Raw genomic sequence first — 12016 nt, 5'->3', positions numbered from 1 at the left:
CACCCAAAAAACAGCACAAGGGTATTAATAGAGGACCACAGGTTGGACTCACATGTACGAGCGTTGAGGATGGACGGGGATGCAGAGTTTCGGGGGAACAGGGGGTAGAGGCTGATGACGTACTCTGTGTCGGGCTGAAGTGACTCCAGGGTAACAGATGTGGAGTCTGCAGACAGAGACTGCTCCAACAGTTGAGCTGCTGGCTGACCTACTCTTCCAGTCAAAAAACAGACAGGGCAAATAGACATGCAGAAGACTAATTAGTGCGCTAATAGCGATTACAAATTATACTGTTCACTGCCTGTATGTTGTCAAATTAGCTGACAACAAGCTGCTAAAATATGGCATATGTCCTAAGTACATTAAGTTTACCTCATTCTCATCTCAGAGCATAATCTCTGAGTATGACATCCGGTCAACTGTTCATAACATTGTTCAGAACTTTATAATGTACTCTGCAACTGCAATGAGCTCAATATGTCCTGAGCTTTATGAAAGACCAGCAGGTGTATTAGACGCTTTGGCGTGATACTGGGTTGGAAAGACGTGCATCATTTGCGAGTGAGTCTATGTTGCATGTAGAGTTGCAACAATTAGTGAATTAATTGATTAGACGATTGATAGAAAATTAATCAGCAACTATTTTGATAATGGATAAATAATTTTGACTCATTTTAAAAGAAAAAATGATAAAATTCTCTGATTCCAGACTCTTAAATGTGAATACTTTTTGGTTGCTGTTGTCCTCTATGATAGTAAACTAAATATCTTTGGTTTGTGGACTGCTGGCTGAGACAAAACCAGACATTTGAGGTTGCTTCTTAAGCTTTGTGAAACAGCGATTGACATTTTTCACAATTTTCTGACATTTTATAGGCCAAACTACTAATCGATTAATCGAGAAAATAATCAACAGACTAATCGATAATAAAAATAATGGTTAGTTGCAGCCCCAAGTTGCATGCATGTGTATGTCATGTACTTTGGTATCTGTTTCTGTCAGTATCCGTCTTGTTTGTTTGAGTTATCAGTGTCAAAGGTGCATGCTTGTTAGAACCAGCAGACACAGAAACAGGTACAAACAGCACACCTCTCATTACAAAATACAGACTGACTTAATTTAAATACTCTCTCACACATACTGCCAGCCTAGATAGTCAGAAGAGAAGCTCCATGTGAGACTGGCACTCCTGCCAAATGTTCGGTGGGAGAAACCTTTTACATCTGCCCTCAGGGACCACTTTTCTCTCCTGAATCATGGCATAAACATTCAGACATTTTGACACTGTTATGATCCATGCCACACCCTGTCTTTAAATATGTAGGGACAAAAGTACTCACAATCCGTAGTGAAAACCAAGTAAATGTTTTCTCTGTCTGTTTCATTCAAAAGAGTGGTGATGATAAAATGTATTTGATATGTTGGATGATGATTGGGCAATAAAAAAACCCTTACTGACAGCTGATGCCTGAGGGAGGTGAGGTGTTAGAGAAGCTTGTGTGCCCCTTACTCAGCTATGACTGCTTAACATTCTCAACATGTTTCCAACTTGCCATAAGCAGGTTAACTGTTATTGACTACTGTAGCTTCTTTTCCTCCATTTTCACTATAATCCTTCATTCTGCCTCGATGGGCTTAACAGGAAACAAAAGTTTTGCAGTTTTCTGAGTTCTTAAGGAAAGATATGATGTCCTATCCATGTAATAAAAACATAAATGAACAAGTTAGATGAAAGGCAGAGAGAAAGACAGATAAAACAGAGATATTCAGGAATGCATTAAGATGTAAGAAAGGCAGTGAAAGAAACAGGTGTGTGTCTGACCTCGTGGTCCATATGTAAGTCGGTATCCCTGGACAGGAGATGAAGGCTGATCCCAGCCAACAGAGAGAGAGAAGAAGCCTGCCTGCACCAGACGTAGACTGGAGACCCCTGGCAAGGACCCTAGGAAAAAAGACATTTATGGATCTGTTTTATGTGTGAGAGGTCTTGCTGGCAATTTGGCAAATGTCTCTCTGCTGACATTTGAGTCCTCTACTTTTTACTTACTGGTCCGTTGCTTGGCAGAGACAGACTCTCCCACACTGTTGGGGTATTGAGCAATGACAGTTACCAAGTAGTCGGTTCCTGACCTCAGCTCTCGTGCGGTAAAGGTCCTCTGATTGGCAGAAACGGTGTCCTGCAAGGAGAGAAAGAGGTCATCTTTGTGAAACAAGTTTTTGCAAAGTGAAGGACTGAAATAGATGCATGATCCATGGCATTCCTCTGTCTTCATCATGTCTGCCATGGTACACAGAAAGGAATCTCACTCTGTTCTCTGCCAAACTTTAATCTCTACAACAGCTACATGAAAAGGATCAAGCCATTAGACAAATTTGTACTTAGCCTGAAGGCACGTGTTTCTCTCACAAAGCAGGATTGACTTTGGCTCTTAATACTGCAATTAGCTACGTCAATCTAGGTCATATCGATGTGCTGCTGCCCTTCTCCAAGAATCAAAACAGTATCCTTCAACGCCTTGGCTCACCTGACGCAGTTCTGCTGTGATAGGTTGACCCAGGCCTGAGAGTGGCACGTACTGGACGACATAGCCACTCACAGGCCCCCCTGCAGCGCTCCAGCGGAACCTGAGAGAGTCAGATGTCTGGCCTGTGAACTGAATGTTTGACGGGCCAGAGTACGCCTCTGAGAGGAGAGGAGAGGTTGGAAGCACGATGAGACATGGATAAAATGAATGCAGGTTGACATTGTGAGATAATACGATACATTTACAGTACCAGTCAAACGTTTGGACACACTTTCTCATTCAAATGAATGGGAAGGTGTGCCTGTGTTAGCATACCAATCTTACATCGTGGTATTTATGTTAGCACACATACCATCGCTTGCATAGACTCCTCCTGCTTTGGAACACACTCGAGGGCTCACAAGAGGAAGAAGTGTGTTCAGCAATTTGAAGTCCCCGACAAAGGAAGTGAAATCACTGCTCGGCTGGGAGGAGATCTGAGCCAATTCATTCTTGTCTGCACTCTTTATACCTAACGAACACAAAAAGTTGGCAGAGTGAAAAAATCAAAATTGGTTCATAAGCAGGTCTAAAAGAGTGCCAAAATGTTCAGAATAAGAGAGGGACACCCACCAACTGCAAAAACATGCACTCCCTGACTGCGCAGCTTCTGTGCTGGTTCCTGCACACTGTCCTGTGACTTCCCATCCGTGATCAGGATTGTGATCTGAGTTAAGAGGGAGGACCCATAGGAAAATTTAGAAAAATCATAAGTGGTATCTTGCAATTATCACATGTCAATGAATGGCTGTTCTTCAGACCTTTGGGACATTCCGACTGGACGAAGGGTTGAGGAAGTTATCAGCAACAAATTTGAGTCCAGCACCAGTGCGCGTATTTCCACCCTTATAGTTCAGATTCTGTACAGCGTTGACCAGCTCAGTGCCATTCAGGTACGTGCTAAAGGTGAATTCAACCCTGGAGGGAGCAAAATCTGCATTAATACACATCATTCTGCTCTGTCATTGCATGCACAGGAAAGAAGTGAGTTAAATGTTGATCCTGTCAGTCACCTGGAGGTGTCACTGTATTGTACGGCCCCAAACCGTATCCCTGACTCGCTGACAGAGTTGGCAAATGGCTTGACTATTCCAGCCATAAAGCCCTTCACCTGCAGGAAGTTAGCTCTGCCAATACTGGAAGACCCATCAACCAGGAAAACAATATCTGCTGCTTGCACATTATTACAACTGCCTGCAAAGTGATGGAGAATAGATGTGAACACATAAAAGAGAAATGTACAGCTGGAGACACACAAAAACATAGGATAGACTTGATTAAAACAACTGGCACTTTACCCTGAGCTTCAGCCTGTTTCATAGAGGACAGCAGGACTGTCACAGGGAATACCCAGCTCCACATCTTCACAACCTGAGAACACACAGGATAAATTAAGCTTTTTATTTTGTACAATAGTCTGAAAAAAATGAAAAATTGGGATCTTGAAACGTAATGTACATGTTAAACATTAACATGTACTATATACGTGCTTGCAGGCTTTGAGAGGTATTGTTGTTGACTGCCCTTCCTCCTCCTCTCCTTGTATCTCCAGGTTATGCTAGTTTGTGTTTTGTAACCATCTGCTGTTATATGAAACACTGCCATCCTACAGCTACTCTGTCACTAGTCGTCCCCATTGAATAATCTGTTTCTGCTAGTCACCTGATCTTATCAAGTTCCTGTTCAGCTGCATCACATTAATCATTTGTTCCCCAGCACATGTCGAGGGTAATGCAACACTGTTGTTTGTCAATTGCCTTAAAGTTGCAGAAATTGTTCCTGCCTGTACCTGTTTTTATCTACCTTACATCTTTGATTTTCTGCCTGTCAGCCTAATCCCTCTGAACATGTTTGCCTGTTCTAAATGCCTGTCTAACTACAGACTGAAGTCTCCTTTATTGCACTGGTCTAGTTTCACAAGTCTGCTATAAAGTCCAAGTTCAATTTGCACGTTTTAGAGTTTCAGGGTCAGTATCAATATTGTAGTATCACTTTGAATGTCATTTTTAAGATTGTATAATGACCAAATATGGAGCTCATAGTGTAAATTAAGGTAAGAATATTGGAATTAAACCATAATGACACCACATAATGTAGATCATGTAACAGAGTAGTCTACTAAATGATAAATCTACACACTTTTACTTCTACTGCCACAGCTAATTGGTATTGTGGCTGCTAACTGCTTTTACTGGCCACTGCATTTCAATCTGAAAATGCACCAACCATCGTCTCACCAATGCTTTCACCAATTTAAGCTATTGCTGCTTCTAACTGCTGCTATTTCTGAGATTCATGATTTTTTTTTTCAAACAAAAATACCAAAAATGACAGTTGTTCCAACTTATAAAATGTGAATATTTACTGGTTTTCTTTCTCTCCTGTGATGGTAAATGAAATATCTTTGGTCAGCAACACACCAGTTCAACACTTCTGCTTGGAAGTAATAAGCAAGATGTCTGATACCCTCAGCTTTCCCCATCTTACTTTTCGGTGACCTCTCGTCGCTTCATTTTACAACACAGATTAGATTATATTACTCAACTGGAAAGACAAAAGTGCATGATAGCATCTATCTGGAAATGTTTTCAGATGTGAACGACTGTAAACACGGAGAAATTCACAGCAGTTCTAAAGCACAACATCAAAGCTTTAAGATACCCAGGGCCAGATGCATAAAACTGTAGATTCATGACTAAAACTGTGTACGCACAAAGACAGAAATATGCATACGCATTTTTTCATCAGATTTATAAAGCTGCACGTACGCATGGTTCTGTTTTATAAATCTCAGTCATTGAGGAACTAGGCACACATGCACGAGCCTCATTTCCACTCCCACAATTAGCCATAAATGGATGAAGCCACGCCCTGAACCAGCTGTTTTCATATCAATTTGCCGCTTGCTCCACCAGTCTATATACCTGTCAATGAAACAAACGGGAAAGAAAAAGTGCAGTTTCACCAATTGTGTCACACCAGCGAAGTTCTCCAACAGCTGTAATTATGCACAACCATTATGCATAGCGGTGAGGCTGTTTATATCGTCCATATCATTAATTCATCACATGGACCTGTAAACCATCGACAGCAGTGATATCTCAGAAATGTAATCTTTGCAGCATTTATATTCAAACTGACTTTACACGGTGTGACACAACTCAGGATCAAATAAAAAGAATATTAACAGCAAAATAAAATGTTGACTCCTAGGTAAATTAAAAGAATTATAAAATTAATCACACAAAAGTAATTAATGTCATGTTTATAAATGTGCTTTTGACTGGCATTTTAAAATATCTGCGTAAACGCAAAAAAAATAAAAAAATAATAATCACACAATCAGTGCAGCTGGTTATCAACCAAAACAAACCGCTTTATTAAAAGATTCCATCTCAGCTTATATTTCATCTCCAGCTTATCATATCACCCTCAGATCGCTTTAGAAAAACATGTGTACGCCTGGTCTGAAGAATGCGTGAGGCACATTCTCACCACACAATATGTGTTTATAAATATCAGTTTATGTGTGAGAAATGGTGCAAGCATGGTTTTTGTGCTTATGCATCATTTATGCATCTGGCCCAGGTCCCCCTTTTTGAAGTCTGAGAGTTGATTTCTTTCTTCTCTGACCCCTCACTATTCAATTCATTCACTATTCAAATTCATACAGCACAAATTTAATCGGTATCATTTGTTTATATTTTACTGCACACAGCTTGTAGTTGTTATTTACTCCATTAACTTTTTTGCTTTGTATGGTTTTTGTGATCTTCTCAATTGTAGTTTCCTCTTTTATTTTATATGCCATGTGTTATCTGAATTTAATTAGTGCCCAGTTGTGTTTTCCTCTATTATGTTATATGCGATATGTCATCTGAATTGAATTTAAAGCAAAATCCTGGATTTGTAACAACTCAAGAAGTATTTCTGGGGTTTTTCTGTCCCATCAGAACATCCTTTTGACTAGAATTAAGATGACAATACAAAAGAAACATCTGTTTTTCATCAAAAAACTGTTGTGTCTTTCAAATAGTGAAAATTAAAAAGGTGTTCAGCTTACCATGCGACTAAGTGTTCTTGATCATTGTGTTCCAGGAATGAACCCACAGATGGAAGCTATTTTCTGTGGCATTAGTGCATGTCAGCTAGAGAGGTTCTCTGTGACTTGCATGTGTATCAAATGTGTTACTGTAAACTAGAGAAAGCAATAAAGTTAGCTAAAGATTAGGTGGGCGTGGGCCGGGGGGGCCTGGCGGCTAGATTCATACATCTACCAGATGTATGAATGTTGGATGAAGATAAATTACTTATAGTGCTGTTCCTGCACCATTAATTAAAAAAAACTTGTTGTTGAAAGCTGATGCAATTACCCATTACTGATATAAGATATTTGAACCATACACGTTTTTGCAGATACAATTCCATAAGTTTCAACTGCCGGTACTAAAATGTCAGAGTCTACATCAAAAAGCCAGAATTTGTCCTCCCTACTCTCTGAAATTATCACAGTTTTTGCATAGAATTTGAAAAATGTCACCTAAAAATGTATTTTAGGTGACTTAATCTTCAGGAGTGATGAGGATCATCATTAAACCATCATTCTTCACTCTAGTCATCAACTCCAACTCACAGATTTTGGAAATAAAATGTTTTCAGTGTTTCCTCTTTGTCTGTCTTTGCTTGTGTCTGGAATGCACATGGCATAACTCTATGGACAATATGTACCATTTTGAAGAAGATCTTTGATGTTATTTGAGACACAAAGGATGCAGGTCTTACACAGTGTCATCCACCTCAGCTTGCAAGCCACAAGCAAAAACTATGACTGTCATCTAATTTCAGTGACAGCGTCAATCTGGTGAGGGATATATATTACCAGAGAGCATTTCTTGTCATGACAACCTCCATTCATATTCACTTTTTTACATAGGTGATGCACGAAGGGGAAGGCTACTGCAAATAGCTGACAGATGTTGAGCCAAAGAACACAACCTCTGATCTACTCTGTAGAGCTATGGTTACTACAGTAAACACTGTGACGAGCAAAACCATGAGAAACCACTTAGGTTGATGAAACCAAATGTATAAAAGAGAGCAGCAGGAGAGCAGATAGAAGTGATTTTCTAAGCCTGTGGGAATGCAAGGAACATCAACACCATCTGGAATTTGGCCGCTTTCATTGCTTGGCATTTTGTAGGAACATTGACCCAAACCAGACTTACTCTAGGAGGGCCTCAGAACCAGCCCACATGAAAGACAACGGCAGTTCATACTTACTGACAGTCTTGATAACATTCGCATCAGACAGAAATCTACATTAAAGGTCTTTACCATTGTTGTAGTACTTAGACCATCCCATTAGTGTTGTATATCAAAGTTATTACAGCTACTATGGCTATTACAGCCTCCCCATCATTAGCCATCCTGAAGATAAACAGGATCTGTCGTCCTTTCAAGGGATAGTTAGTCATTATGGGGAACAGTCTTGTAAGCTTTCTTACTGAGAGTTGGATGAGAAGACATGTTAATTAGTGAGGGGCTGGTAGGTGAATTTTGGACAGAGCCAGGTTGTCTTCTGTCTTTAAGGTAAGCCCCCTGGCTGTATCTATATATTTACCTACAGACATGAGGGTGGTATCAACCTTGTCATCTAACTTTCTGCAACACAGCAAATAAGTTTATTTTCCAAGATATCAGGGGGACTCAGGTGTTTCTATAACAATGCTTGACTACTTTCACATAGTACATTGTATACAGTACATACAGTGAAGCCAAACTCTAAAAACTTGTATAATAAAAGTTACTTGGCCTTGCCCTCTTTGAATTTGTTGAAGTATGAAAACTTCAGACACTGCCTGAAGCCAGAAGCTCATAATTACCCATAAATGTTTGCTCTCTTGCTAAAATGAAGAGCCCACAAACCTGACATTTTCTGAGTTTTGGCCCCAAACATGCAGCACACACATAATGCACATGGTCCTAATCTAATTTCCTTTTCCCTTTTCAAGTATTTATTTTAAACACCTATAAAATGAAATCATGTACAATTAACCCCCGGCAAACCACATCACATTATTTTTTTACTGTATGGAATCTAATGAAAATGTGTTTACTTCTGGCTTCATTATGTAAGCCAGGTGTTCATACCACAACCTTCACCCACAGTCTATTTTAGAGTGCTCTATGTAGTTACATGCTGGCTAATTTAACAGATTATAATTGAAAGGCATTAATGATTGAAGGCCCATTCGGAACACCAGCTGAAGACTAAAAGAAGTGGCAGTAAATGTTGAAAGAATCACTCTAAACAGATTTCTCCTCCCTTCTTCCTCTTCCTGTCACTCCCAATACACACCCACTGACACTATATTTTGAGGCCACATCCTCATCTGTGTGTTCTTACAGTCCTCCTGGTGTAAATATATTCAAATAATTATAGCAATAAATCCCTGGCTAAATCACTCATCAGTTGTGGAAGTAACCCATTTCTTCTGACTGGTATTAACTTTTTATTACAGCATATTTAAAGATGTTCAGCAAGTCTTAATTCAGTACATTCCTGGGGCCTCCACACCTGGAATTTTAAAAGGATGAAGTAACTGGCTTATGGGTATGGCCACACCCATCACAGACCACCTGGGAATTAAACTAAACATGTAGGTTTAAAGGTCAATGACACAGTAGCACTGCAATGTTTAGAACCATCCTAAAAAAAAAAAACATGCAGTAAAGCAACGACCTGTATACAAGAGTGCTGACAGAGGAAGAAAAGGACTTTTCAGGAACTGGAAGAAAAAGAGATTAGGATTCATCCCAGAGCTTCTGGAGAGAGCTGTACAAAGGCTGGGCTATGATTTCTGAAAGCTTACAAGGCAGGATCACAGAGTTGTGGTTTAGTAGAAATGCCATTCTCCCAGGGGGGCAGCGGGCCACAGGCCACTGCAATGTGACAGAGTGCAGGATTGTGTAAGAGCCAGGCTCCCTGAGCATTAACATCAGTCCATGGACAGAGAGTGACACATGTGGACGAGGGGATGAAGGGGACGAGAGGGGACAAAGGAGGGAGAGGTGTCAAAGTAGATTACCCAAGATTCCCACAAAAATGCTCACATACACCAGGATTTTGATACCAGAAAAGCTGGTGGTAGCAAGAAGAAGAGCCTAGTCTAGGAGTCAAAAACCAGGAGGACTGATCCTGTAACCTTTGACCTCTAGCCTCCAGTCAAGTATGGCATCTCATATATCTGCCAATAATAGATTATCAGTTCATTTCCTAATCCAAACTAAAAAAAACACCAAACTAAAAACATCGGCTTTTGAAAATCTTCCGTGACCCCTTTCTGGAACAAGTTTCAAAAGAGGCTCTGATCTTATCCTCCCTATTAAAGTATTGCACAAGCTTAGTATTATTGTTAACAAAAGCCAGATGGACTAAATCAGTGAAATAACTACACGTATCAATGGGTTATCCCCCTCATTCAAAAACATGAATGAACAGAGACAAAAAGTCAAAATCTATTGGCTCATACTGTAATCCAATCCAAATGCAGATTAAGCGTCATTTCAGCACCAGTAACAATACAAATGCACTCACATCCACTCAAAATATAAGTTCTCCTCATCATTTTTCCAAAAAAATGCCTAAAATTGTTTACAGTATCACCCTTAAAAAGTAATATTGTAACTAAAGCTGAAGTGAGGGCAATAGAATATGTTCCCTAACATACAGACAACAACACATCAAACACACAGTAACCAGGAACAGTCCTCCATAGATGACACACTTGGGATCAGTCCAGATCCATCCCCTGCCAGGGTGGCACGCCAAAAACTCAACCAAGCATGCTTGGGACAATGCAGTGAATGAAAAGATGAGAGAGAAAGGGAGGGAGGGAGGGAGAGAGGGAGGAAGCATGTAATAATCAGTCCTAGTAAAGGTTTTTTGAGACACTGTTAAAAAATCCAGATACAGTATGACCAGGGGGAATTTCTTGCAGTTGCGTGAGCCAAACCACAGCAAAGACATGGATGCCCTCAGAAGTGGAGCAGACAACTGAAACCAATCAAGGGACAAAAAAAATCAGAGGAGGAAGTGGAGGAGTGAGATTCCTTTCTTCTGTGCACCATGCATCACGGGTGTATAGCAGGAGTAATAATGCCTTCTCACTAAATGAGTTCAGTTGAGGTCAACATGGTTGTACACTCCCCCCCGTTGTCCTGTGCAACTGTAATGAAGACTAATGCAGGCAAGAGTAAAGGAGCATAATTACAGACTCTGTCCAGATCATAGCTCTTTCTTTAAAAAATGCCACATACTGTAGCCAAGAGGGATTGTCTGTTAGACTGAGATAATCTGAGCTGCAAAGCTGGTTATTTTATTACAGTTTAATTTCAGGAAGCGTGAACATGAGGCGATGAATGCTCTGTTCGGTCTTGTTCAAAGTCAAGTCTTCTGCTGCAGGGAAAGCAACAGGCTAAGGAGTAGTGTGTCGCTGACTACAGACAAGTGCTCTATATATACAGTTTCCGAGTTATCGCTTACCAGCACGTGCATGCAGAGCAAACCTGTCATATCGCATTAAATGTCCCGATCCAGTTGCCTTTAATGCAAATATGCAGCTAGAAAATTGTGCAGAACTCCGATTCTTCCATCCCCATACATGTAACTTCATTAGAGCAATGCACATCAGACACCACTGCTCCCACAGAGTCCAGCGCAGACTCTCACCTGTCCGACTCTGCCTCACCTTACTAGAGGATCTCTGCTCCGTGCACCGGGCCACTGCCTGCCGCTCCCCACCTTTCCACCTGTGGCATATCCAGCCCTCGCTCCCCGCTCAGTGTCTGGCCACACAGCAGTTATTCACAAGTCACTGATGTCCAGTATCACAGCTTCACAAAAAAAAAAAAAAAAGCACGAAGCAACTCCTCGGTCATCCACTGTAGCTCAATAACTGAGGTCCTGTCGCTGCATCCCTGGAGGAGACTGTCAAAACTCGATTTCTGATTGCCGAGGGCGCCTTACGTAGCGTAGTCTGAACACAACACAAGCAGCAGCAGAACAGTCCAGACTTGTTCGGATGCCTGAAGGGGAGTATTAAACTCTCTCTTTCTGCTCTTTTTTTCCAGCCTCATTCTCTTTGCCTCTTGTCCCTCCCTGCCACTGCCTGCAAGCGCTCCATGTAACCATGTGGAGCAGAAACATGTTGCCTATATGATTCCGTTACTTTTTCAGGTAAGGCAGCACATTCAGGGTTAACATAAATTCACGAAGATTGTCTTTAACTATGCAGTCAGCCCACGTGGCTTAACACTCAGCTTGCATGGATTTGAAACAGGAAATTAGAAGTTACAATAAAAATACTACCATACTATTTTTATATTTTGCAAAACTTTTTCCCCCCAAATTACAGCTGCACTTGTATTATTTATTTGATGACTCTTTTTT

At 40.7% G+C, this 12016-nt stretch overlaps 1 protein-coding gene across 2 annotated transcripts in view; it reads right to left on the bottom strand.

Annotated features, from left to right (window-relative positions):
* Positions 1–11806, bottom strand: part of col7a1 (collagen, type VII, alpha 1) — a 55406-nt gene extending 43600 nt beyond the window's left edge. For both annotated transcript variants that reach the window (XM_067587428.1, XM_067587427.1), the window contains exons 1-10: positions 11316–11806; positions 3864–3936; positions 3579–3759; positions 3327–3483; positions 3139–3232; positions 2879–3037; positions 2527–2684; positions 2049–2178; positions 1824–1943; positions 53–208 (exon numbers count right to left, since the gene is read on the bottom strand). In XM_067587428.1, coding sequence (XP_067443529.1) covers positions 53–208; positions 1824–1943; positions 2049–2178; positions 2527–2684; positions 2879–3037; positions 3139–3232; positions 3327–3483; positions 3579–3759; positions 3864–3927 — 1219 coding nt within the window. In that variant the 5' untranslated portion in view covers positions 3928–3936; positions 11316–11806. The remainder of the gene's footprint in view (positions 1–52; positions 209–1823; positions 1944–2048; positions 2179–2526; positions 2685–2878; positions 3038–3138; positions 3233–3326; positions 3484–3578; positions 3760–3863; positions 3937–11315) is intronic.
* Positions 11807–12016: the final 210 nt, after the last annotated feature.

Source organism: Thunnus thynnus, chromosome 4 (genome assembly GCF_963924715.1).
Source record: "Thunnus thynnus chromosome 4, fThuThy2.1, whole genome shotgun sequence".
NCBI lineage: Eukaryota > Metazoa > Chordata > Actinopteri > Scombriformes > Scombridae > Thunnus > Thunnus thynnus.
The sequence above is the reverse complement of the archived record's forward strand: the minus strand, read 5'-3'. Positions and strand labels throughout refer to the sequence as shown.